General features: G+C 57.8%; 3 protein-coding genes across 4 annotated transcripts; all 3 read left to right on the forward strand.

The window, feature by feature from the left end:
* Positions 1–785: 785 nt before the first annotated feature.
* Positions 786–16,996, forward strand: PRUNE1 (prune exopolyphosphatase 1). Of its 2 annotated transcripts, XM_037498168.2 has the most exons (8): positions 786–955; positions 7,128–7,220; positions 8,048–8,250; positions 10,474–10,658; positions 11,325–11,483; positions 12,096–12,190; positions 13,387–13,545; positions 15,215–16,996. In XM_037498168.2, exons 1-8 carry the CDS (start codon positions 917–919, stop codon positions 15,635–15,637), a joined length of 1,356 nt encoding a protein of 451 aa, XP_037354065.1. In that variant the 5' UTR covers positions 786–916; the 3' UTR covers positions 15,638–16,996. The 2 variants fall into 2 exon arrangements, with proteins under 2 accessions (XP_037354065.1, XP_037354067.1); XM_037498170.2 differs by lacking the exon at positions 786–955 and having other exon boundaries at positions 8,138–8,250; positions 15,215–16,985.
* Positions 16,997–17,088: 92 nt separating this feature from the next.
* BNIPL (BCL2 interacting protein like) lies at positions 17,089–24,347 on the forward strand. Its single transcript, XM_037500507.2, has 10 exons — positions 17,089–17,910; positions 18,645–18,740; positions 18,922–18,977; positions 19,176–19,400; positions 21,288–21,470; positions 21,638–21,740; positions 21,887–22,018; positions 23,012–23,098; positions 23,277–23,375; positions 23,807–24,347. Exons 1-10 carry the CDS (start codon positions 17,870–17,872, stop codon positions 23,841–23,843), a joined length of 1,059 nt encoding a protein of 352 aa, XP_037356404.1. The 5' UTR covers positions 17,089–17,869; the 3' UTR covers positions 23,844–24,347.
* A 167-nt stretch (positions 24,348–24,514) lies between these two features.
* CUNH1orf56 (chromosome unknown C1orf56 homolog) lies at positions 24,515–26,833 on the forward strand. The gene is made up of 2 exons (XM_037500357.2): positions 24,515–25,543; positions 26,676–26,833. The coding sequence occupies exons 1-2, from the start codon at positions 24,515–24,517 to the stop codon at positions 26,694–26,696; spliced, it is 1,050 nt and encodes a 349-aa protein (XP_037356254.1). The 3' UTR covers positions 26,697–26,833.
* Positions 26,834–27,057: the final 224 nt, after the last annotated feature.

The raw sequence follows: 27,057 nt of genomic DNA on the forward strand, positions 1-27,057 counted from the left end.
CCGCGCGGTTGCGGGGCGCGGGGGGCGCGGGGGCAGTCGGGGTCCCCTCCCGGCCGCGCGGCGGTGTGTGCACCGCGCACCGCGTGTCCATGGGTGCACACACATGTTTTATACGTAGTTTTAATCTAGCAAGGGGGCCGGCGGGCTGCGCCCGGGCTGCGGGAGAAGGGGTGGGCGAAGCCGGGCGGCGGGGGCGCGACCCGGCAAGCGGGGACTGCAGGCCCCGCGCCCCCGCCGCGCCCCCGCGGGCCTCGTCCCCCGAGTCACCTCCCCGGGCCTCTCGCCGGGCCTCGGGAAACGCTGGGGGCTCAGGGCCGGGCCGACGGCGAGGGGCCCCCGGACGGCGAGGGGCGCGCCCGCCCGAAGGGGCGCCTCCAGCGGGTGGGGGCCGCGGGGGCGGCCCGGAGGGGCTCGGGCGCCGGAGGCGGGGGCGGTCGGCGGGGCCGGGTGTTGGTGGACTCGGGCCCCGCGCAGGGGAGAAGCCCAGAGGCCGGAGCACGCGCGGGTGCGGCGCGCGCCCTCGGCCTCGCCGCGAGGGAGCCAGCGCGCGGGGACCCCGGCACGTGTGTGTCCAGCGGGGCACCCGGAAAATTGCGCTGCCCGGTTCCCGGGGCCACTTCCGCGCCCCTGGACTACGTTTCCCAGCACGCCCCGCGCCCGCCCCGCCCGCGCCCTCGGGAGGGCGACCCGCGACGCTCCGGGAGCAGCGCCGCTTCCGCCGCCGGGGGCGGGGCGACGTCGGAGTCCGGCGCGCCCCGTGACGTACTTCCTCCCGGGGGGTCGGGGCCGAATCGCTGTGTGGCGGGTTCGAGTCCCGCCTCCTGACTCCCGTCTCTCGCCCCCGAGTCCGGGGCGGGGCGCATTCGCCGGGTAACCGCTCCGCCGCGAGGGGCGGCGGCACACCTTGGACCTCACCATGGAGTGCTACCTGCAGGGTTGTCGAGCTGCTCTGCAGGTAACGGGTCGCTGTGTGTGACCGTGAGGAATAGAATCGGGGTCCAGGCAGGACGAAGATGTGGACTCCCTGAGGGTCGGGGGTGGGGGGCTTGGGGTCTGCTCAGGCTCGGGGCCTGAGGGGGGAGTGAGAACTTAGCCTTCGAGACCGGGAATGCTGCTCAGCCTCCCCATTCTGGCCCCCGGCGTCGGGTCTGAGCGGGGAGGGGTGTCGTGGGTCCGGGTCCTGCCTTGCGCCTCCCCGCGCCGTCCCCCGGGTGGGTCCCTCCCCAGGGCCGCGCCGCCGCCTGTCGTGCCCCGCGAGGTGCACTTGCTCCTCTCTCCCCGCCCCTCCTAAATTCTCTGCTCACGAGGCCTCCGAGACCCCGTGGCCTGCGGGTGAACCCCGGGGGGACAGCGAACCTGCGCCCGCTTATTTCCTCCGGGTGGCGGTTTCTGGCCGGCGGGTCGAGCTCATTCTGGATTAGGGACGGTCGTGGCGGCTTACTTTACTTCTGTTTTCAAGATAAACACCCGCACGTCAGGCATTTCTGTGGCCCCACACCTGCATTCCTCTGCTGCCCTCTCGGTCTTCTCCCCTGGCCTCAAGCACACAAAACCCCCGCCTGGAAGGGACGAGCGCAGAGTGTGTTTGGAATCAGAACTGTAAGCACGATTTGGGAATGCTTTGTTTTGGTGTTCTCGGAGGCAGTTGGCCGCCCCAGCCGGGCTGACCAGTCATGGAACATTAAGCTCACCCCGGTGAGCTGCAAAAAGTTGGCCGGAGAGAGACTCCAGGTCAGCTGGCCCCTGCCTCAAGTCACACGCCCCTCTAGAGACCTGGACAGATCGTGGACTCTGCCTCCCTGTTTCAGTATCTTAATCTACAAATTCCCCTGGACAATGGAGTCTTGTCTTTAGCAAATCCTAAAAGTCACCTAATTCCTCCGCAGGCGCTGACATAAAAGTGGACTTCCATTTTAACGCCAGTGACTCCCAAATTTTCCTTGTGAAATACAAATTTTGGGAAAGCTGTTTTAATGCAAATAAATAAGACAGTTTGGAACCAATTTGTTTTAGTTTCCCCCGATTTCCAACACAGGGAGCTCACTGGAGGTCTAAAGTAGTCTAAGGAGTTGGATTTTTTTTTTCCTCTATGTAACCCAAATGACGAGTCTGTGTTCCACCGTTTGGTGGAGAGCCCTGGGCCCTAACGCCTCACCACTTTATTGCATACACCTATCCTCCCAGAGGCCAGGCGGGCTTAGCAGTGTCTTCTACAGCTGCTGTCAAAACTACTGGTGTTTTCTAGTATTGCTGGCATCCTGACTTTCTTCTGCCTGCATTCATTCCCCAGGAAGCAAAATCTAGATCTTCCTTTTTCCAAACTAGGGAACTTTGGGAAAGTGAAGTTGTGTCTTAGAGCAGTCATCATCACACAGCCTAGCCAGGGCCAGGAGGAATGTTCTAGGTAAACTGCTGGCAGACACACACAAGTGGACACCCACAATTTAGAGTGCTTTTCATTAGAGAAGTAATAAATATCCATAGTGGAAAACACTTAAAATGTAGAAGTGTATAAAATGAAAAAGAAAAATATCCTTTTTTTTCTCCCCATACAATTTCCCAGAAGCCACACTACCCTCTCTTCCCTTGAGGAATAATTTAGACAGACACTGGTCAGTCGGAGTGTCTGTCTGTTAAACTGTATTATAACATTCAGGGAGCTGTAAATGCTTAACTCTTACACAGGTAGAAACAGCTCACAAACCAGCCAAGCTCCTGTTGACACCATGTTTTTATTAGCACTGGATGCCAGAGTTTCCTACGCCTCTGCCACAGAGATAGTAGGATGTTCCATTTGAAAGAAATCCTGTTTCATCATTAGAATGTCCTATCCATGGTGACTCATCGCTCACTTTTATGGGGGGAAATCTGTCTCAGGGTGGGGCTGCAGCCAAGTGTAGGTGCTCACCCAGAAGCCTCTGGACAATCTGTGTTTGTACTCGTCTCAGGCATGAGGCGGAATCCGGAGCGTGGCTGTCCTTAGAGATCTGCAATCCGGGCATCGGTTTCAGGCAGGCCCTTTTTCTCTGCTGGGAGGGCGGCTCTATTTCTGGTGCCTTGTCTCATTTTTCTCCCTCATGAGCTATTTTGTAGAGTAAGCTCAGCCCATATCCCGCTCTGGAAGGGACATTTACCTTGCCAGCATAGCACCCATGCCCACTTACCCATGGAGGCCACAGACAACATCAGAATCCAGTCTTTCAACTGGTGGATTTTTTTTTTTTTTTTTTAAGAAAAGAAGTTTACATTTATGTGCGACTCTCAGGCTGTGTTTCTCCATGGGCAGCTCGGGTTTCTCCCTGCTGCTAAGTATAGCTGGATGCTCTGATGGTCAGAAACCAGGCTGTTTGGCTTGGGCTTCTGCTGGCCGGGGGGATGGGCGGGGTTATGAGTTACACGTGTTCCCCCGCAGGCTTAATTTTTTATTCTAAGTAAAGATTCTAAACATCTAAACATAGTGGGCTGTCTGGACGCTTGAGCTGCGGACAGCGCGCTGCTTAACTTCAGCCACTTCAGCTGCAGAGAAACTCTCTGAAATATTTCAACTTCTAGTAATTGATCTTATAGCCACAAATGAATATTTTCTTTTGCAATTCGATGAGATTATGGTAGTCACAATGAAATTTGAATATAAATCCATGTTCATTAAATTGTGAAATTCTAGAGAAGTAGAAAAAGAAGCAAACCCTGCGACCTAAGGCATGTGGTGGTCAAATTCCTCTTCTCCCACATCTTTCTGGTTGTGTTTTAGGGTTTTTTTCTCCTCTTGTATTGCTGCTGCAGCAACACCGCCCGAGCTTCTCTCTAAAGGAGGGGGAGAATGGCATCTTCTAAGTTGGGCAACGTTTATCCTGTTTGCCCAGGACAGTCTTGGTTTGTTCCAGTGTAATCATTAACTGCCCCTCTTTTCATTCTCAAAAGAGTCTCAGTTTGGAAAAACACAGTATCTGGTCACGCAGCTCGCGAGCCCTGGTAAGGGTTGGGGTACGTGCCCGCGGAAAGAAGGGGCGTTGAGATGCATGTGGGAGCCGCAGGTGTAGAAGCTGGCGGCGTGGGGGGAGGACGCTCTGGCCTGGGTGGTCAGGGAAGACTTTGCAGAGGGGCCTTTAGGTCGGCCAGGAGGGCTGGAGAAAGGGGAGCCGGGGGTTCCCGTTGACGCGCCAGCCCGTGTCCTCTTCATAACAGCTTCGTGAAATGGCTCGCGGCAGTCGCGTCATTCTCATATGCGGAGCATGAGGCTTCGCGAGGCCAAAGTCCCGCAACCAGCAGGAAGCAGAGCGGGATCTGGGCCCAGCCCGGGGTCCGTTCAGATGGCAGCGCCGCGGCTGTCAAGCAGGGAGGAGCAAAGAGTGCAAAGGGCAGAGCTGGGACTGCCACGGTGTCCGCCAGCGCCTGCAGGCCAGCCGCCCCCACCTCCCGGGCCGCTCCTGCCCTGGCTTGGCCAAGTCTGGCGTCCCTCCTTCCTGTTGGCTCCCCGACTGTCTGTCTGTCTGGCCACGCTGGGCCCAGGGGCTTCGTCCTTCACCCTGTGCTGGCGGTGTGTGCCCGCACCTCGCGGCCACGGCCGGACTCGGTCCTGCTTCTGCTTCTCCGGGGCTGGGGTCTGCCCACCCGAGTCAGGCGCCACGCGGAGGGGGGCTCGGCAGGTCTCTCCCGTGGCCCGCCCCTCCTCTGCCTTCCTTCCTTCCGCTGGGGCCTCTCGCCTCTCTAGAGAACCGCGGTGTGCACGCGCTCTTGCACCACAGACACGCTGCTCCAGTGAGCAGGTTACTCTGCTGCACTCGCCTCAGGGGCTTGGCTGTCACTTGGGGACGCGGCCATCTGGGCCGTTCTCGGTGTCCAGGAAACAGGGGCCTTCTCTAGTCTCAGGAGAGCAGCTGCAAGTCAGAGGGGCTGGCATGGGACGGGACAGCTGGGGGCTTATTATTGGAAAATATGAAAATGAGTCTCTTCCCCCACCCCCACCCCCACCGGGACAGCCCCGGAAGGGGGTAGGAGACCCCAGGAGCACATTTCCCCAGGGGCCTTTGTCTGACGTGACAGGTAACCCCTGGCTTTTGTACTTCTAAGTATAGTAGTAGTAGAAGGAGGAGAGGTGTTTTAAAAACAAACATCTTTGTGCCATGGACAGTTTATGACACGGGGAGTCCAAAATTGCCCCTTGGGGCCAGGGCTTCCAGGCGGGGTGGGGCTGGTCACAGCCAGTGCAGGGAGGTGACCCAGGCTCCCCAGGGGTCTCTTTTTTCCTAAAATTCTGTTACGTAAAGACTATTTCTTGCTACTTTTGCTCCTATGAATCCCCTTCCCACTTTTCTAGACTCTTCCATGTAGCAGATACTCCCTGGCCGAAGAAGCAGGAGAATTGGGGTTTTCACCTTTCCATAACCCAGTAGTTCTCAGCCAGGGGAGGTTTGTCCCCCAGGCAGTATTTGGCAAGTCTGGAGATATTTTTGATTGCCATGAATTGGGGGTGTCACTCACATCTAGTGAGTGGAATCCAGGGGTGCTGCCAGATAGCCTGTAGTACCCAAGGCAGCTGCTGCAACAGCGCATTCCCAGCACAAGCAGAGCTGGAGTGAGACCTTTCTGCGACTGGGGTGTCTCCTGTCCACTCCTCTCTCAGGAGCAGCCTCGGAGCAGCCCAGAAGTACAGCAGCAGACAGCCGCACCCTCCCCTGAGCCCCGGACTTTGGGGTCTCATTCCACCTGGAAGTGTTCATTCTTTTCTTTTTTTTTTTAAGATTTATTTATTTATGCATACAAGAGCTGGTACAGGGCAGAGGTGTGGGGAGGGGTGAGAGGATTCACCAGAGACAGAGTGGGGAACAGAACAGGCAGATCGACCAAAGTACACTGCTGAGGGGAGCAGCAGGTGAGTCAGGAGAGGTCTGCTGCACCATGTGGGTAGCTCCCTGGCTGGCTGGGATCAAACTCATGCTGCAGAGGCTGCAGACAGCTTCGCAGGCTGCGTCTTAACCCCTGTACCACCTGGGAGGCCCTCATTCTTTCTCTTTTTTTTTTTTAAAGATTTATTTATGCATACAAGAACTGGGGTACAGACCAGAGGTGTGGGGGGTGAGAGGATTCACTAGAGACAGAGTGGGGAGCAGAACAGGTAGAGCCACGGAAATACACTGCTGGGGGGAGCAGTGGGGTGACAGGAGAGGTTTGCTGCACCATGTGGGTAGCTCCCTGGCTGGGGATGGAACTCGTGCTGCAGTGGCTGCAGACAGCTTCGTAGGCTGCGTCTTAACCCCTGTACCACCCGGGAGGCCCCAGAAGTATTAATTCTTAACGGACAGCCTCTTCAGGTTGTTTTGAGACCAAGTGACTGACTAGTTGATTCATGTGAAAATAGCAGGACAGGGCTTGGCACACTCAGCCCTTTCCAAAGCAAACCCAACCCCAGTCCCGGCCAGGCTGCACCGCAACCTGCGTGGGCACTTAGGGTTTAATGTGCTTTATTTCTAACTTGGTTAGCAAGGAGCGGCAAGGGGCAAAGTCAATACTGGCAGACATCTCTCCCCAGCGTTCTTGGCAGCGGCCAGACTCTTCAGAGCTTTGAAAATAAAAGTCCCGGCAGGACTGGCACCTCGAGCCGCCTCGGAGCCCCCTGGGAAGCGCCTGCTGCCCGGCGGGGGTGGTCGTGCTGGCTGTCCCCGGGGGCCTCGGGCGGGGGTCCTCACTGGCGGATGAGCTGCGTAATCTTTTACCTTTATTCTCAGGGTATCTTCACCTGTTCCCATGACTTGGGGAGTTAAGAATTGTTTCCCCGATTATGAAAATGGGGGAACAGACAAACCAGCCAGGGCTGTCGTGGCTTGAACACATCAGCCGCTCCAAGTGCTCAGCTTTGACTTCTCAGGTGTCCAGAGACGCCTCGGAAGGTAGAGGCTCACTGCTGCCTCCCACGAGTTAACACTCACGGGACGGTGTAGGAGAGCCCTGGCTGCGCGTGGAATGCTTAAAACGTAGCTGAAACAGGTGTGCCTTTCAGTTACCGCCCTCGGCCCTGAAGTGAGGCGCCCTGAGGCGACCTGTCCCGCCCCTCTCCAGGGTCAGTGCAGGACATCAGGCCTCCTTGAGCGTCAGGTAAGCACCCACAGCCTCCCTCTCTCGCCCTGCAGGCGTCCCGGCCGCTGCACGTGGTGCTGGGGAATGAGGCCTGTGACCTGGACTCCATGGTGTCAGCGCTCGCCCTGGCTTTTTACCTGTCAAAGGTAAGTACTTAGGAGCAGGAGCCCTTAGAGTGAAAAGATTTGGGTTCAAGATTTAGCTTTGTTTCTTAACACCATTTAGCCTTGGGTAAGTTAAATCCTTTAACTTGGCTGAATCTCATTCCCCTCTGTAAGATCCGAGAATCCCATCCCTGCCCCAAGATCCGAGGAAACCCCCCCCCCATAGATATGATAATGCTTGCTGTGAGATCAGGCCAGGAAAGGTAATCCGGAGACATGGGGATCCAGAAAGCACTATTGGAGTCGCTGCTGCCGAGTTTTGTGTGGCTGTGCGTGATCGGGTGTGTCTTCCCTCTGCCCATGTCAGCGCTGAGGCCTAGTAACCCTCCATTTTCCTGAGTTATCTTGTTGACCTCCGTGTTAGTGCTGAGGAGGAGGAAGGGCAAGAGTCGTCCTTTTCCTTTTTTTTTCCTTAAGATTTATTTATTTTTATACAAGAGCTGGGGTACAGGCCAGAGGTGTGGGGTGAGAGGATTCACCCGAGGCAGAGTGGGGAGCAGAACAGGCAGACGGACTGAAAGCACTGCTGAGGGGAGCAGCGGGGAGACAGGAGAGGTCTGCTGCATTATGTGGGTAGCTCCCTGGCCGGGGATGGAGCTCGTGCTGCAGAGCCTGCGGACAGCGTCATAGGCTTCATCTAACCCCTTGCACCACCAGGGAGGCCCCCTTTTCCTTTTATTGGCTGGTGATTGCGGCTCTGGGGCTGGCAGTAACTCCCCCCCCCCCCATTGTGTCTCCTCGCTCGCTGGCGCCTTACTTTCCCCTTCTCCTCCAACGTGCACCGGTCTTCTCTCCGCTCTCCTGCCCAGACGGCTGAGGCCGAGGAAGTCTTTGTGCCAGTTTTAAACATAAAACGCTCCGAGCTACCTCTGCGGGGTGACAGTGTCTTCTTCCTTCAGAAGATTCACATTCCAGAGTCCCTCTTGATCTTCCGGGATGAGATTGACCTTCACGCCTTGCACCAGGCAGGCCGGCTCACGCTCGTCCTCGTGGACCACCACGTCTTGCCCAGGTGAGGGGGGTCAGGCTGACTCTTGGCGGGGCCCGCTGCTCTGACAGTGAGCTCCAGAGGCGAGAAGAAAACAGGCTCATCGTGAGGATAGTCATGTCAACAGAAAGGGGGAGGGGCAGTGAGCCTCGGAGGAGGGTTTGGTGTGTGATGGTGGTGGGTGGGGTGTGGTAATATAACCGAAGAGGTGTGAGCTTTACCTCTAAATCACATACCGTGTTGTAAACCAATGTTACCTCAATAAAAAAATACAATAGGGCCTCCCTGGTGGTGCAAGGGGTTAAGACACAACCTATGATGCTGTCCGCAGCCTCTGCAGCACGAGTTCAATCCCCGGCCAGGGAGATACCCATATGGTGCAGCAGACCTCTCCTGTCTCCCTGCTGCTCCCCTCCACAGTGGATTTCAGTACATGCGCCTGTTCTGCTCCCCACTCTGTCTCTGGTGAATCCTCTCACCCCCCACACCTCTGGCCCGTACCCCAGTTCTTGTATGCATAATAAAATAAATCTTTTTTTAAAAATAATACAGTAAGAAAAGAAAAGCAACAGAAAGTAGTTCTCCAGTTACGCCAGCAATAAATAGAAATAGAAACATGGAGAGCTCAAACTAAAGGGTAACTTGGAAATCATTTAAGTTTGCCTTTGATGTCCTTATTTTAAGGTTTCATGATAGACTTATTACAGTAGAAACCTTTGAATGATTGCAATGTTTTTCTTAAATATTTTATTTTTGTGTAGAACTGGGATGTAGGTCAGAGGTGCAGGGGGGTGAGAGGACTCACCAAGACAGGCTGGAGAGCAGAACAGGCAGATCCACTGAAACACACTGCTGAGGGGAGCGGCGGGGAGCCAGGAGAGGTCTGCTGCTCCATGTAGGTAGCTCCCTGGCTGGGGATGGAACTCGTGCTGCAGTGGCTGCCGATAGCTTCACAGTGCTGAGACTTTAACCCCTGCGCCACCAGGGAGGTCCCGAGGCCCAGTTCTTTTTAATTTTAAAGTTAGCAAAATTATTTCTTGCATAAGGCATCTTGTTAGTATCTGGTTGACAAACCTACACACCTGTAATCATTCCATGTATCTAATTGAGGGCTGGCAACAACTGCCAAGAGAGCAACGGGAGCTTGAGACCTTCCTCTCCAGCTGCGCCTGCTGATGTGGAAGGGATGTTTTTCCTTTGAGCACCATGATTCCAGCAGGTCATTGGCAGGGTAGTCTCAAGGCATTAATCCACCTGTTCGTGTGCTTGTCAGTAAACTTCTGTTTAGGGGATAAAGGTGAGGCAGAGCCCCTGTTCTCAAGACGCTTTCAGTCAGAAAGAGGGAACGAGGCAACAGGTCTAAGGGGTATTCGAGCTGAGAGAACTGTCACCCTATGGGGCAGTCGAGCACCAAGGAGGAGCAGAGGATGTCATGAAGTCTTCTCAACAACTGACCTTTGACTTCAGTCTTGAAGGGGGACTGGTGTTCTCCCCGGGAGTGGGGAGGTAAGGTCACCAGGCAAAGCAGCCAGGTGGAGAAGCAATTAACAGCAGCAAGGGCAGGCAGGCGTGAAACAGCCTGGCCAGTGGGGCAGCCGGGACTTGTTGCATAGGTGGAGCATAAAATGATGGAGTAGGACATGGACAAAGGTGAGACTAGAGAGGCCGGCGGGCCAGATCACGAAGACCTTATTGGCCCTGCCTAGAAGATTGGACTTCATTTTAGGGCAGGGGGTATATATTTATTGTTAATTATGTCTGTGCCAGGTCCTGACAGAATCCACTCTGCACTGTCCACACAATGGCTCGGGCAGCAGGGTGGAGGACGGCTCCCGGGGCCCGGGACTGGAAGAGTCTGTGGGAGAGTCCAGATGAGGCACGCTGAGGGCCTCAAACAAGGCAGTGGCAGAGGGCTGGGAAGGAAGGAATGGCTAGGAATTGAGGTAGGAGCCACGGAAAGTGGCGACTTCATGGAGGGTGCGTATTAAATGGATTGAGGGAGCAGCAGCCACTGGAACGCTGGGGCAAGGGTGTCGATTGGAAATGGAACCCCAGGACAGCAAACAGTGGATACTTGCAGCAGGTGCTTCGCCAGATTCTCGTGCAGGCCATTTACGGGCGGTTTTGGTGACAGCTGGGGAGGGAAGAATTGAGAGGAGGGAGGCAGAGGCCCAGGTGGGTTCTGGCCAGAGCAGCCTGAGCGCCCTGGCCAACCTTCTCTTTCCCCCGCCCCCCGTCCCCGCGCAGGAGCGACGCGGCCCTGGAGGAGGCCGTGGTGGAGGTGCTGGACCATCGGCCCATCGAGCAGAGGCACTGCCCGCCCTGCCAGGTCACGGCGGAGCTGGTGGGGTCCTGCGCCACCCTGGTGGCCGAGAGGATCCTGCAGGGGGCGCCGGAGATCCTGGACCGGCAGACCGCGGCCCTGCTGCATGGTGAGGCCGGGCGGCCGTCAGGAGAAGGGACGGGCGGGCAGGGCGCCGCTCGGCCCCTGGGGCAGGGTGGAGTCCTTTGGGGGAGATTAGGCGTTAGAAGGCCATGATGCTTCAGTGAAGAAAACAGGCGAGGCACGGGACAGCAGGCCTGGACGCCGCGTCTGCAGTGGGCAGTGGATGGCCGGGGAGGGCAGTGGATGGCCGGGGAGGCCGGGCCCAGACTCGGGTCATTTCTGCGCGGGAAGTGGTCGCGCGAAGCCCAGGAGTTCTTGTTCTGGTTTTCTCTGTTTGTGAAAAGAGGACAGAGCTGGACGAGGCGCTTCTTCCCCACGAGGTTCCGTGGTGGTCTGGCCGGCCGAGCAGCCTCGGGGCGGTTTCCCGCGGCCCGGCCGCTCTGCCTCTCCGGCTTCTGTGCACACTTTAGCTTGGGAGGCCTTACTCGGGACACAGCCCCAGTTTCTTGCTGTTTTCAGTGAGTTTGCCCGCTGATCTCGGTATTGCGTCCTTTGGGTTTGAAGGTTGTGTTTCTGGGTGACGTTAGGCAGAATTGGGGCTGCTGGCTGCGCCCTGGACAGGGAAGACCAGCGGCAGGGGGCGGCCTGCACAGCTCCTGGGGGCCGGGCCGCGGGGCCGCCTGAGCCTCACTTGCAGCCTCTCCCCTCACAGGGACAATCATCCTGGACTGTGTCAACATGGACCTTAAAATTGGAAAAGCAACCCCGAAGGACCACAAGTACGTGGAGAAACTGGAGGCGCTCTTCCCGGACCTGCCCCAGAGGAGCGACATATTCGAGTCTCTGCAGAAGGCAAAGTTCGATGTATCAGGTACGAGGTAGCAGGCGGCGGGTCTCCACCCACCTGAGAAAATGGGGTGGCCTTGCTCACTGCCTCCTGAGCGCCATCAGCAAGGCCGCCGGCGGGTGGCCCAGGGGTCACACCAGAGAGAAACACGCGGCCGGCCGGTCTGGTCGCGAAATAATCCAGCATTTACTAGATTGTTTTCTCCTGCCACGGGGCAGGATGGGGAGGTTTCCAGGCTCATCAGCGCACACATCCCGCCAGAGAGGCTGAGGGAACGCTAGGTGCCAGGCGAGAGGGAGAGCATCGGCTGGGGAAGGGAAGCAACGCCTGGGACCTGTAAAGAGGGGAAGACAAAGCCTCGCGTGTTTTCCTACCTGCTGCCACCCACTGACATGAAAAAGAAAAACAATTACCACATGTGCTTTTAGTCCAAAAGTGAACACCGAAAGGAAAAATCAGAGGTGAAAGCCTCTCTTCCTTCTGCCTCCCCTCCCTCCACAGCCCTTCCTGCAGAGGCAATTCAAAGTACATCTTAGACACGGTCACTTTCTAGACTGTTTTTCGCCTTCCTCATTTTCCTGGTTCTGGGGCCCCAGACCCTGTTGCTTGAACCTTTGTCTCACATCCACTCCCTAGGACTGACCACCGAGCAGATGCTGAGGAAAGACCAGAAGACCCTGTCCAGGCAGGGCACCAAGGTGGCCATCAGCGCCATCTACATGGACTTGGAGGTAAGAGCAAGATGTCGGCTCACTTCCGAAATGCACCTGCACTCCTGCTGGCCTCCCCCTCTGCTCTCACCCCTGGCTGCTCTCTCGGCCCGGGGAGAGTCAGGTCTAACTCAGATGGCCTCTCTCCTAGGAGGCGCTCTAAAATAAGTAATTGTCTAGGTTAAAAATCTCCCACAATTGCCTTTCCTTGTTTTCCTGCACTTGTTTTTTGTTTGTTTGTTTGTTTTCCTGCACTTTTGTTTCCCTGCACTTAACACTAAAATAGCGTCCCCTGGCTCCATTGCTTGTCATCTCTGCCGTCCGCTGGCCCACCCGCTCCTTTGAGACAGGGACTTGCTTCCTTAGTTGTTGCTCACCCCTCCTCCCACAGCGCCCAGCGTGCGGTGGACGCTCAGAGCATTTTGCTGAATGACTATGACCTTGATACAGGTGTCTCACTACCTGCCTCCATACTATGCTGCTTTAGACCATGGCTGCACAACCTCTCAGAGTCTGCAAGGCCTTCTACTAAATACTCCATGGAAATAACTAAATAATTAGATAAAATAAAATAGCATGGCCTCTTCCTTTGTGATTCATGACCTAGTTTGGAAACGAACACAGGAACATAAACAGCTTGCCAAGCACCATCATCAGGTACAAATCCACACATTGGAAATGCCAAGGATAGAGAGAAACCCTGGTCTGAAACAGCTGGAGGTGTTACTCAGTGCTGAGCTTCAGGGGCCATCGAGAGCCACGGGTGCAGTTTCCAAGTGTCTATTCTTATTTCTATGTCCCCTCGTTTTGTCTAGAATAAAAGCCCTCGCGGGCAAGGACCGTGCTTGTCCTCACGAGCAGGTGAGCCCAGAGAGTGAGCGGGCGGTACACGTGACGAGCTCTCGGAGCAACCCTAGCAGTGAATGTTTCATTCTTACTCTACAGTCGAGAAAACCCTAGGTTCAGGCAGGTTCATGTCACTCACCACACAGTAGGTGACAGAGCGCTCTGTCTGAGCCCAGAGCCTGGACTCCGTCCCGGCACACGCGCCTCCCAGCACACAGGTAACGCCAAGCAGTAGCCGGTCCCCTTTGCGTGGAGTCCCGGTCCAGGTCAACTGCAGAGAAACCCTGCATGGGTGTGTTTTGATGATGGCGACTGGCGGCGGGGGGGCATCCGTGTGTGGCCCTCACGCCCGGCCGTGTCCTCTCTTTCAGGCCTTCCTGCAGAGGCCCGGCCTCATGGAGGAACTGCATGCTTTCTGCCAGGCCCTCAGCTATGATGCCCTGGTCGCCATGACAATCTTTTTCAACTCTCACAATGAGCCAGTGCGGCAGCTGGCCGTCTTCTGTCCCCACACAGTGCTGCGGATGACGGTGAGTGTCCCTCCTGCCGCCCAGGGTCCGCGGGGAGCGGGCTGGGGAGGCCCCCTGCCCCGCCTCTGATACGGAGACGGGAGTCCCTTGACTCATTTCCAGGTCTTCCCTCCCCGCTTTCTTCAGACAGCCTTAACCACACTGTCGTGGAGAAGGGAGATGCCGGGGAGGGCTAGAGAACACAGTGCCTGCCTGGAGGGCACTTGACACCCAGCTAAAATGAGATATTATAAATCTGGAGTGAAAGCTCAAATCCTGCTTTAATCATTCATTCCTTGCCCCTATAAAACATTTCCTTTCTTTTTACCCTCTTGCCTTGAAAATTGGAAACACAAAAGAAACCTTTCTGCTGCTGACCGTGGGGGGATCCGCTCTCTGGGGCGCTGGCTGTGTAGACAAGTGACCCTTCCCCCCGCGCTTCCCTACGGCCACCTTTCCCACCCACCCCACCTCCCGCTCCCCCCCACCCCCCACCTCCCACTCCCCCCCACCCCCTCCACCCCCATCCTCTCTTGGTTATGAGTCAGCCCAGGGAAGAATTTAAAAGTGGACTCAGGCAGCCTGGACGCTGGGTCGCTGGCTGCGCGCAAGCTCGGCGGCCTGATCCAGCCAGCCAGTGATCGGCCGTAAGGGTCGGGCCTCCCGCTCCCTTCGCCTTTGTCTTCTCCAGGAAGTAGATGTCACGTCACTCATGAAAGTAGCTTGGATTGTGGGAAAAGTACAGTGTGTAAAGCAGATAGACGTGCCTTTCTGTTCACCCTGCCACGTGCTTGCTCCGTGAGCTCAGCAAGGCTTGGCTTCCGAGTCTGTAGGTGACACGCTACCTGCTAATTAGCAGATGCCATCATTCAGCGTAAGATACGTGAGACCCATTGCTGGGCACACAGCAAGCACGGAGGAAATGGTGTTCTCACTGGCCAAGTCCCCAGGGAAAGAAGCCTCTCCCCACCCTCCCTCCCCTACAGCTGTGCAGACCCCCAGGGAGCCTCCCTAACCAGCCAGGCTGCCTCTGCCTGCCCCCCGCACCCTCTTCCCCCTGTGCCGGGAACAGTGTGCAGGGTGAGGACGCCACTCCGGGGCAGGCCTGGCTCAGGCGGCAACTTGGCGTCATTCAGACTGTGACCTTACGCAAGTTACCTGATCTAAGAAAGCTGCAGTTTCCCTCCTTGTAAATGAGGACAATGCCTTTTTTTAAAAAAAAATGAGGGTAGTAGTAATGCCAGCCTGGCACACTGGCTGGGAGGATGAAATGGGAGAATATTTGCAGTGTCCAGATGTCGCGCCATGCCTGGCCCTTCCACCCCCTGCGCTGTCTTTCTGCCTTTTTCATGCCCCAGTCGAGAAGCGTGTTCTGTCCCAGCTAAGGATAGAGTCGGCTTTTCAGCACAGAACACATCCAGAAGCAGCCCGAAATCGGGTGCTGGGGTCCTGGGGTCCTGGGTGCTGGTTCAGAGTCATGTGTGAGCTCCAGACAGTGACCCCGTGTGTGAGCTCAAGTGTTCGTGAAATGCTCTGTGTATTAGCGGACGCGCCTTTCATTGCAAGCAGTAAAACTGAACTGTGGTGACTTAAAAAGTGTTCTACCCCGTAAGAGAAGCCTGCGCTCAGAAGCCTCGGCTCGCTGCCCGCCACCTCACGCGCCATCTCTCCATCCGCATCTCCTCTTTAGATCTGCGGGGTCCTGGAACGTTCCCACTCTCCGTCTCTGAAGCTGACCCCGGTCCCCAGCATCCACCCGAGTCTCCAAGCCTACCATCAAGGCAACACCCAGGTCTCTCGAAAGAAACTCCTGCCTCTGCTCCAGGAAGCCCTGTCAGCGAATCCTGACTCGGGGAGAGTCCCCTTAGGGCAGCCTGAAGCAGGGGGCATGTCCAGGGAGCAGGCGGACAAGGAATTGGACAGGGCAGGTAACTCTCTGGTTTCCGGACTGAGTCAAGATGAGGAGGAACCTGCACTGCCCCCCACGCCCATGAACAGCCTGGTGGACGAGTGCCCCCTGGACCAGGGGCTGCCCAAGCTCTCGGCGGAGGCCGTCTTTGAGAAGTGCAGGCAGATCTCGCTGTCCCGGTCTGCCTCCCTGGCCAAGAAGTGACTGAGGGGGGGGCTGGGGAGGGGCTGCTTGCGACCCCTCAAGTGCATGTGGTGAGAGGTTTCAGCAGTCCTGTCTTCATTGCTCCGGGACCTGGCGCGCTGCTCCCGCCACCCGAGAGGAAAGCGAAAGCGTGTCTGCGCCGGATCTGCCTCCTCCCTCCCCTGCGCGCCGCGGCACCAGGTGTTCTTATTTAATTTAATTCTGAAATCTGCACTGACTTTCCTCTTTCACTCGGCAGGGGCACAATGTGGCGCGCACAGTTCCAGCAGAGGGGCACGAAAAGAACGTGTACCCCCAAAGTGTCCTCCGTGGGCTGTTTGGACACGGTCCGTGTCTCACGCAGAACCACGCACTGTCGCCATGGGGCCGTCCTCGGTCGTTGGTTTCTAGTATTTATTGAGGACCTGCCTTCAGCTAGATAGAAAGTTTGTGCTTTGGAGACTCTCATTTTGGTCTTGGTTCAGCTGCACCGGGCTCCGCAGCCCCCTTCCCGCCCTGTTGGGTGGCAGCGTCTGACTCTGAGCCGGCTGCGTTTCCAGCCACCCTCTTGTGTCTCAGGCTCGCCGGGAGCAGTTTGGGGCCATGATCTTCCATCCCCATCAGGTGGCCCAGCTCTCAATTCCTTTGGTCCTAGAGCCCAGGGACCTAGACATTCAGAAGACCCTGGTTGCTGAGATCAGGGGCGCCCAGGAAGGCCTCGACACCTGTAGGCCCTCCTCCCTGGCCCTGGGGCTCCATCGATTTCCTGTCCATCCATCCACATGAAGAGAATATGGAGTCCTGAGGCTGGCGGCCGGGAATTGTGTTTCTTTTGCAAGATGCTTCCTTTCTCTAGGCCTCGTCCCCACTCGCGACTGAGGACCTGGACTAAATGTTCTCTGGTGTCCGTGATCTGCTCTGGGGCCGGCCTCCCTCCACCTCGCTGTATTTCCTTTTCTTTCCGTCTTCCCTGGGGACGCTCAGGGCCGCTGGACTGTGTGTGTGATGGCGCCGGGCGCCCGGCCTCACGTCCATGCAGGGCCAGGACTCTTGCCCTCGTGCTGGCTGAGAGCTGCCGCCCCTGACCTCTTCTGCATGTAGAGTCTCCCTTTCGTCTTCAGACCAGCCTGTCCCCCGCCCTGCCCCACAGCTCTGTTCCGTGTAAGTTGCCAGCAGTTGGCTGCCTAGTGGGGTTTGTGATGTCTCAGGCCTGACGTCTCCAGTAGGAGGGGAACAGTCTGACTTTGCTCTGAGGGGATTTTCTCTGTAGCCGTTAGAAGGTAAAACTAGTCGTGTGATTACTGAACCAAAGGAATTTATGTTTTGTAACTTGGGTACTTTATTTTGCATTTTGTTAAAGTATTAAATACCTTTTTCCTGTGTGGGCTCTTACTGTCTCTTTTTACGGCGACGGCCAGGCCTGAGCCTTGGATAACTGCTCCAGGCTCCTGAAGGGCCTCCATTCTCTGTGCTGCGCCCAGCGTCTCCTGGTGCTGCTCCTTTGGGGGTGAGGAGCACCAGCCTGCTACCCCCTCGTCCCAGCCCTTCCTTGGTTTCTTTCTTCTTCCAGACCCTTCTTGGAACATATCTCTGTGTTCCTGATCTTACTGGTGCTTGTACAGTAAACCCAAGATGGTCTTAAAGCCAAATGATTTTTACTATCGCCTTTTTTTTTAAAGATTTATTTTTGCATACAAGAGTTTGGGTGCAGGCCAGATGTATGGGGGTGAGAGGATTCACCAGAGACCCAGTGGAGAGCAGAACTGGAGGATGGACTGAAACACACTGCTGAGGGGAACTGCAGGGAGACAGGAGAGGTCTGCTGCGCCCTGTGGGTCAGCTCCCTGAACTCAGGCCCCAGTGGCTGGCAATAGCTTGATAGTGCTGAGATTTTTGACCCCTGCGCCACCAGGCAGGCCCTGCCATCGCTTTTTTAATTTTTTTTTTAAAGGAAAGCTTCCAAAGGTCTTAAGGAGTCTGGAAGGGAAAATAAGCTGCCTCCCTAAACTCATCTGAGACTAGCCCCTTGAGAAAATGTGCTCTCCTCCCCAAAGCCCGCCCCCAGACAGGCAGGGTTTTCTTGGGCAAGCCTGCTCCTTGGGACGGGAGGTGGTAAAACCTGTTTGGAAGTGAGGTTGCCTCCCTTCCACACCTCCCTCTGCGGAGGCCAGAACAACAGCAGAGAACAGGATAGTGCCGAGAGGTGAAGCTCCCAGGACGGAAGGCAGCAGGCAGCGCCCAGGGACTGTGCAGATGGGGAGCGCACAAGAGGCAGAAGGGACGCTTGATCTCGGGTAAGACAGACCCTGGCCTAGTCGGCCGGAAACAAGGCGTGGCGGCTTGCGTGACTTTCCCGCCCGGTCGATGCCTGTGCCCGATCTGATCAGGGGTTCCTCGAGGAGACAGGCCGAGAACTGACTGGCAGGGAGGGCATGAGTGACTCGAGGTAGGAGGTAGCAGCATGGTGTGGGAGCTGGAGAACAAGATCCTCGGGGAAATCCTCTCTCTTTCAAAGAGAGAGTCTACATTTTGTGGGTGACTAACCTACTGCCGTCTTCATTCACCCCACCCTCCGGAAGGGCCCTGAGGAAGCTGCCCTAGAACTAAGTATAGGTCCAGGCTCTCCCCGCAAATCTCTCCCCCTTACCTTATCTCCACCCTCCTCCCTGAGTCCGGCTCCCCCAACCGCTCCCCTGCATGGTGGGACAGAGGCAGGCCTGCCTGGCTGCCCGGGACAGGTGGCTTCCGGTCACTCCTATTCCAGTCGCCTCCCCCACACTGTAGCTGGGACAGTCACAGAGGAAGTCAAGTCAGTGTCACACATCCCTCTGCTCTCACACCCAAAGGGCAGGGAGCTGCCGCGAGTGGTGGAAGGGGGGAAATACGCTCAGCCGAGGTGTGAGCTCTGGTGAGGTCCACTGTGCGCTTCAGCTGTTGTTCATCCGGTGTCTCCTACCTGCCGTCCAGTTCCCTCTAGACACAGCCCAGCTTGTCTCATGAGAACCTTTTCCTCTGGGGACAATCTTAGGGTCAGGGAGAAGGCAGAGGAGGCAGGGCCGGGCGGAGCCCTGAGCCTGGGGGAGCTGGAGCTGAAGGAGGAATGGCAGGACGAGGAATTCCCCAGGTGAGGAAGCTGGGTGGGAGGGGGTGGGGGCAGCAGGGCAGGGGTGGTAAATTAGGACTTGAAGGGAAGGTGGGGGAAAGAAAGTCCGGGGCACCCCACCGGGGTGGGCATAGGGGATTGTTGATGCCTGACTTGAGGCCGTTAGCCTGGATTTCTGCCCGCTGTGAGCTCTTCCCTCCAGGTTGCTTCCCGAAGAGGCGGGCCCTTCTGAAGATCCTAACAGCGATTCGCAGGCAGGTAGGAAAATCAGAACATAGGCCTCAAGTTCCCGATCCCAGTCCTGGGAAGGGTCATGGCACCCCTGTCCCTGTGGGCGCTACTACTGCTCCCCCAGATGGCCCCTGTGTTGGTCCCCCCTTCCTCAGCATCCCCCACACTGTCGCCCCCAGCACAGGAACACTCACGTCTTTTCTTTCTCTCGCCCCCTCGGGCCAGGTACCCCCAGCACGTTGGCCCTGGGTGGCCAGCGCCCCATGCGGAAGCGACTTTCTGCCCCAGAGATGCTGCTGAACCTGACCGAGGGGCCTGGAGCCCGCGGAGCCTCCCCCACCTCCTTTGAGCCTCCCTCCCCTGACGGCAGCTCCGACCTGGAGGTGGACGAGCTGGAGACCCCTTCCGACTCAGAGCAGCTGGACAGCGGACATGAATTTGAGTGGGAAGGTGGGAGAGAAACCTGGAGACTGAGCTGCTGGAGGCCAGGGTTGAGGGCCTCAGGACGGACTGGGTGGAACTGAAGTTAGGCCTGAAGTTAGATGGGACCAAGAGGTAGAGTCGGCAAAGTAGATTTCTTGAGAACGGAGAGGTTTGCCGGTCGTGTGTGAGAGTAGTCGGTAGAGGCGGGGGCTAAAAAGCCCCCTTTTTAAAAAAAATTAATTTTTTTTAATGTAAAAGAGCTGGGGTACAGGCCAAGGGTGTGGGGCAGGGAGAGGATTCCCCAGACACAGAGTGGGGAGTAGAACAGGCAGATTAGCTGAAATCCACTGCTGAGGGGAGCCGCAAGCGACAGGAGAGGTCTGCTGCGCCATGTGGGTAGTTCCCTGCCTGGGGATCGAACTCGTGCTGCAGTGGCTGTGGACAGCCTCATAGGTTATGTCTTAACCCCTGCACCACCAGGGAGGCCCTGCAGCCTGAACTCTTGTATGCATAAATAAATAAATCTTCAAAAAAAAAAAGGTATGACACTAGCTAGAGTTAGCACAGATGCCCAGGTTGAGGGCTCACCCACAAGACTGCCCCCCACCCCACTTCAGACACCAGGGGTCAGAGGGTCACCTCCACTTCCCACCTACTGACTGGCTGTAAGTCAGAGGTTCCCACTACCCCCTGCTCAGATGTGATCATTTTCTAGAACTGCGCACAGAACCCAGGAAAATAGTTCACAGGTTTAGAAGAAGCTGCAACTCGGGAACGGCCGGAAAGCAGAGCCGCACAGGGTGCGTGGTGGGGAGCCGGGGTGGGCCGTGATCGCCATCCTGGACGCTCACGGAAGCCTCTCAGTTAGGGCCTTATTCTGCAGGCCGCTGGGTTGATTCACTGGCACTTAGTGAATCTAGTCTCCTCCAACCCTCTAAAATCACATGGCTGGTTTCCCTGGCAACCAGACACCCATCTTGGGGAACTTTGCAATTATCACCTCATTAGCAAACTCATCAAAAAGGAGATAGGGAGAGAGGAGGTAGAGAGTGGGTGCTTACACTGGGGCCTGGTGACTTAGAGACGACAGAAGCCCAGACCGGAGCAGCCACCCTGGGCACTAGGCCTGGAGCTGGGAGACGAATCTGGGTCAGAGGCGCACTGGGGAGTCATCCCCACGATGCAGCTGAAGACGCGGGAATAGGTGAGCTTGTCCACAGAAAAGTGTGGAAACAAATATCTGAGAATAACTGATACTGGAAGGGCCACACGCCTCACACGGCCCAAGGTCACTTCAAGGTGACTGTCTAGTGAAAAGGTGAGGATAATGAGTCACGGCATAGAGAAACCAGCCAGAGGCATGGGCAAAATTAAGGACTAAGAGGTTAGAGAATAAACTCCAGGAATCTGGGGGAGGTCCAAGACCCTGAGATGTGACTAAAGTTATGGAGGGGGGAGGTGGAGGCTGGGAATAAAGTGGGAAGAGGGCCCAGTGGTCTGTGGTGGAGGATTTTTTTTTTTTTTTTTTTACGTAGAAGAGCTGGGGTGCAGGCCACAGGTAGGGGGGGCGAGAGGACTCACCAGAGACAGAGTGGGGAGCAGAACAGGTGGAGAGGTCTGCTGCGCCCTGTGGGTCACCTCCCTGGCCAGGGATCCAGCTCAGATCCTATCAGTGACAACACTGAGACTTAACCCCTGGGCCACCCGGGAGGCCCTATGGTAGAAGAACATTGAGGCATCTGTGGTGGGTGTGGTGCGATAACCCACATCTGAAGAGGTGTGAGCCTGCACCTCTGAATCATACACAGTGTTGTAAACCATCCAAAGTGAGAATAGCTGGTATCGAAATGCTGAGAAAAGGCGCTGAAAGGTGTGTCTTCTGCCTGGCCGACGCGTCCTCACCCTCTCTTGCAGATGACCTCCCCCGGGCCGAGGGGCTGGGGGCCAGCGAGGCAGCGGAAAGGCTGGGCCGGGGCTGCATGTGGGACGTTGCCGGGGCAGATGGGCGTCGCTGGAGGGTGTTCCGAACAGGACAGCAGGAGCAGCGGGTGGACATGACCGTCATCGAGCCCTACAAGAAGGTCCTGTCTCACGGAGGTAACAGCACGGCTGCGAGGCGTAAACACTGTGATTTCTTGAATGAGACACCTAAGCTGGAAATGCAGCTACTGGGTTCAGACTCCGTCCTGCAGCTCGCGGAGAGCCGGGGCAGGCGGTCTGTCAGCACACGCCTGAGGCAGTGGATTTCCCCTTCCTTCCTCCAGGTTACCATGGCGACGGCCTCAATGCCGTCATCCTCTTTGCTTCCTGTTACCTGCCCAGCAGCAGCATCCCCAACTACACCTACGTCATGGAGCACTTGTTCAGGTGAGCGGGCCGGCGGGCTCCGGGGCGCGCGCGGGAAGGGAGAGAAGCGCCTCTGCCGGGGTCAGCGTCTGAGTGAAGCCTACGGTCGCCTCCCTCTGGGGCCCTCCACACCAGAAACAGGCCTTCTCTGGCAATTTCCTCCCCAGGTATATGGTGGGAACCCTGGAGCTGCTAGTGGCCGAAAATTACCTGCTTGTCCACTTGAGCGGAGGCACCAGCCGGGCCCAAGTGCCCCCCCTCAGCTGGATCCGCCAGTGTTACCGCACGCTGGACCGGCGGTGAGCGCCGAGGCGAGGGCACCAGCGCCTTGACCGTTTGCTTCTCCATCCTTCATTCTTCCTCCATCTAGTCCTTCCTCTCCGCCCTCCACAAGCCTCTCCACAGGGCCGGGAAATCTAGTTTCAGATCTTTCCCATTTACTGGTTGTGTGACCCTGAACAAGTCACTTAGTCCTTCTGGAACTCAGTTTCCCCATCTGTAAAGAGGCCATGGGGATGGCCTTTGCCTCTGGGTATCTGTGGGGCTCAGGGAAGTCACCAGCCCCGGACGCCCCTTCTTGCTCTCAGTCCTGCGGTGACGTCACCTTCCGCACCCCCGTCTTTCCTCCTCTGCCTTCCTCCCCGCCGCTGGGGCCTCTTCTCCGATGAGCCTTTTTCCCTCCTCCTTCCCCCACCTTCCCTTTACTCACTTTTCTCCTCTTGCTCTTTTTTCCACTTGGCGCTTTAATTATTTATGTTTGCGTAGAAGAGCTGGGGTGCAGGCCAGAGGTGCAGGGGGTGAGAGGATTCCCCAGACACGGAGTGGGGAGCGCAACAGGTGGATCCACTGAAATCCACTGCTGAGGGAGCAGCGGGGAGACAGGAGAGGTCTGTTGCGCCATGTGGGTAGCTCCCTGGCTGGATCGAGCTCATGCCACGGTGGCGAGAGTGCTGAGACTTAACCCCTGCGCCACCAGGGAGCCCCACTTGGGGCTTTATAAATAGTCCTCCCCATGGAGGCATGGGGACGAGTAGTGGAGGGGTGTGTGCAGGGTAGGGCTAGGCCAGGCTGACGGATTCCTGGAGCAGAATGTCCCAAAAATAAGGACCATGAAGGGCTAAGCAAAGTGGATGAAGCTGAGACTGTGCTTAATGGAATGGGGACCGGACCCAGCGCCAGAGAAATCCGGAAATGAGACACGTGAAGGACGTTCAAGTGCAGAAGCTAGCTCCACCCGATCACCAGGCTTGAAGGTGCAAGAAGAAACAGAGCGACCCCATATTCTTCCTCAGGCTCCGGAAAAACCTTCGCGCCCTGGTGGTCGTCCACGCGACTTGGTACGTGAAGGCCTTCCTGGCGCTGCTCCGGCCCTTCATCAGGTACGCGCTCTGGGGAGAGCAGGCTCGTCCCTGCTCCCCGTTCTCAAAACCAAGATTCAGGCTCCTGGCCCCAACCTTCCTCTCTCTGCCCCCAACCACCCTCCCTCGCCACAGTCCCCGTCAGGGTCTCAGGAGCCCTGGCCCTGAGTAAGCATGGGGGTGCATCCTCTCTTTGCAGCTCCAAGTTCACGCGAAAGATCCGTTTCCTGAACAGCCTGGGGGAGCTGGCCCAGCTCGTCTCCTTGGACCAGGTCCACATCCCCGACGTGGTCAGGCAGTGAGTGCTGAGCCGAGGGCGAGGGTTTTGGGGTGGACAGGCAGCCCCCACTCTCCTGATGCCTGGGGAGGAGCACAAAGGAACTGCGCCAGAGGCCTCACTTTTAGATGCTTCAGTGTACCCGGGAAGCCGCCACCCAAGCGAAGGCGGGACGGACACCACCGCCCCACACGCGTGTGGGTGGACACAGGCCCACGGCGTCGGGCTGGCAGCAGACAGCACAGGCTGCACAGGCGACTCAGGCCAGCCCTAGGGATGGGGGCACGATGCTGGCAGTGGAGAAGAGAGCACCTAGCAGGGCAGGGACTGGGCCCAGAGGACCCTAAGTGATGACCCCCTTCAGCACCCGCTCTGCTGGCTCTTCCAGTCCACCTGTGCCCAGACCAAGGGACACCCCAGCTGCCCTCTACCGCACCCCTCTTGCCCTCTAGGCTGGACCATGATGCCCACAACTCAGGAGGGACCTAGCAGGGCCTGGAGTGAGGCGCCTGAGAGCCCAGCAGACGCCGCCTGCCTGCGCCAACCCCAAGCACCTGTGCTGCTTGTAACCTCCTGTCTTCACGCCAGCGGGGCCCTCCTCCTGGACCCCTGTTCAGGCCAGGCTCTGAGTCTGGAAGCCGAGGTGCTGGGGATGTCCATGTCAGCGGTCAGGGTGCAGGGAGCAGGGCTTCGTGTGGGAAGGTGCATGAACCTTCCAGAACCTTCATCTCGGGGGTCTCCTTTTCCTTCTCTGCATCTAGGGCTGAGGGCCTTCCCCTCTGGGTGTTGCAGGTCTGCAGGGGGTGGCAGAGCGCAGGGTTTCTCTGAGGCGGGGAGCCCGCCTTCTGGGGCCGGGAGTCAGCGCCCGAATTCTTGAAGAGCCCCCCATTCCCTTCTTCCTTCTGGGTGGCGTCTGTTGCCGGGGAGCCGGGCGGGGGCGCCTCGCGGCCTGTGTGTGTGCCCCGATTCCGCTTAATAAACTGCCGTGAGCGAACCGAGCGCGCCGAGGACGTGCCCTGCTTTCCCGGCCCCTTCGGGCGCGGCCTCCTGGGGTTCGGGCCGGAGCCGGGGCTGGGGGAGAGGCGAGGCGCGCGCCCCGCCCCGCGCGCGGCTCTAACGAGCGGGGGTTAGCGGAGAAGGGCCTGCTCGCCGCCGGCCCCATGGTCCCCGCCGCCTGCGCGCTGCTCGGGGCCCTGCTGCTGAGCCTGGGGGCCCGGGCGGCGGGGGCCCACGCCCACGGCGCCACCCGGTCGCCGCTGACCACGTTCCACCCCGCGGGCCCCGGCCGCAGCTACCGGACCGCCGGCCGCACGGTTTTCTCCCCGCGGCCCCGCGCTTCCCACAGGGCGAGCGTCACGATGGAGGACGAGGACGACGTGGGGGCCGCCGCCGACCGCCTGGCCGGCCCGGCCGCCGCCGAGCTCCTGGCCTCCACGGTGACCGGCGTGAGCCGCCTGCAGCCGGGCGAGGAGGACGAGACTCTGGAGGAGGGGGTCGTGATCAACGCCAGCAAGGGGGGCCCGACCAGCACGGCCGAGGGGCCCAGCTCCAGGTTCCCTGCCAACATCCAGGAGCCGGAAATCAGGGTCACCGCCAGCCTGCAGCCGTCCAGCGCCAAGGCGGGCCTGGACAGCACCACGCACACCCTGACCACCGAGGGCACCACCCTCAGCCGCTGGACGACGGCCGGCTCCACCCCGAGCGGGTGGCCGGGGCTGTCGACCTCGCCCTCGGCCATGCCGGCGCCCGAGGACCTGCACCTGGTGCTCATGCCCTGGGGCCCGTGGCACTGCCACTGCAAGGCGGGCACCATGAGCCGGACCCGGGCCGGGAAGCTGCAGGGCCTGTCGGGGCGCCTGCGCGTGGGCGCGCTGAGCCAGCTGCGCACCGAGCACCGGCCCTGCACCTACGAGCAGTGCCCCTGCAACCGCCACCTCGAGGAGTGCCCGCTGGACAACGGGCCCTGCTCCGAGGCCAGCTGCACCACCACCACCACCAGCAGCAGCAGCAGCAGCAGGGCCCCCAGCACCACCACCAGCATGCCTCCCCTCAGCAGCAGACTCAGACCCATGCCCCGGCCCTTGGAGGCCCCCAGCCACGACTCTGCCCTTGACTTCTGGAAGCGGGTCAGGCTGGGGCTGGAGGATATTTGGAACAGCCTCTCCTCAGTGTTCACAGAGATGCAGCCAGTAAGTGGCCAGGGGCGGGACCCTGCCCAGGGGCTGCCAGGCTGGTGTCCAGACCCTGTCGCTGACCGGCCTGCCTGCTCGCGGCTGCTCCTTTGGTTACTGACTCGAGAATGCGCGGACTTCACCTCACTGTCAGTCACTGGGCCCGCCTATTTCCCAAGCGACTGCCGGTGGGTTACCAGGCCACGTGTATTCCTGGTCATCAGATGGCTGTTGACCAGACTGTTCCGGCTATAGATACGCCGAGAATTCTTGTACAATTAATGGATAGAGAAGATAGTAACCAGTTCATACTTTTCAGCTTATTAGCGCAGCTTAACAGGAACTGCAGCTCCTATTTTTTTTTAAGATTTATTTTATTTATGCATACAAGAGCTGAGGTGTAGACCACAGGTGTGGGCGGTGAGATGACTCCCCAGAGACAGAGTGGGGAGCAGAACAGGTGGATCCACAGAAACACACTGCTGAGGGGAGCAGCGGGGAGACAGGAGAGGTCTGCTAAGCCATGTGGTTAGCTCCCTGGCCGGGGATCGAACTCGTGCTGCTGTGGCTGCGGATTGCTTCATAGTGCTGAGACCGAACCCCTGTGCCACCAGGGAGGCCCTGCAGTCGCTGTTTGAGGTGGCTTATGTGCAGGTGTGTGCACACACCTGGCCAGGGGTCACACTGCCTGGAGATGTTGACCCCACCTCACAGGTGAGGAAGCCAAGGTCCACAAAGCCAGTCAGTGGCAGTCACAGCAGGATTTGAGGCAGGTTTGCATGCCTGGTGTTGTGCTGTCAACAGCCGCTCTCCCCAGAACTGTCCCTGGGGTTATTCCCAGCAACCCAGGAATCGAGGAAGGATGGGCCTCTGCTTTCACAAGAGCTGCCAAAGGTTCTGACGGACCTGATGAAACATTCTAATGACACTTGAGGAGAGGGGAACAGCAACACAATGCGCTCTCTGTCCTGGTGACAGCTTTGCCTTCTCCTCGTGTCCAGGGCCCTTACTCCATGTGAGGGCAGAAGTAGGGGGCAGCAGTGATCTCGTCGCGGGAAGGAGGGCTCGTGGGGAACTGGAGTGAGAAAGGACCAAAGTCCAGACGAGGTCATAATATTTCCCCTTCTCTCTATTTTGTTTCCTTACCCAGATAGACAGAAACCAGAGGTGACGTCCACTCCATGTGCAAGAAAAGGTGCCAGCACCTCAGCCTCGCCTCCCCTTTTATTCCCAGCATCCACTGGGTATTTTTAGTATAAAAAAACAGAACTAGAAAAAACATTGTTTGGTCTTGTGTCTTTTTACAGAGGCATCTGAGGGAGGAGAGACCACGAATCTCTTGAACCTTGAAAGTAAACTTCCAAGTATAGCTAGGCCGTGCCCTCCCCACCCCGGGTTTTCCCCAGAAAATCTTGATGGCCTCACCTTCCTCATTGCCACGGCTCTTCTTCAACAAGTATTTCTTTAAAGTCTTAAAATCTCAGATAAATGCCAAGAGGCCAAGAACGAGGCATCTGGCCTTTAGAAGACAG

Source organism: Talpa occidentalis, unplaced genomic scaffold, assembly GCF_014898055.3.
Source record: "Talpa occidentalis isolate TD23 unplaced genomic scaffold, MPIMG_talOcc4v2.1 talOcc4.9, whole genome shotgun sequence".
NCBI lineage: Eukaryota > Metazoa > Chordata > Mammalia > Eulipotyphla > Talpidae > Talpa > Talpa occidentalis.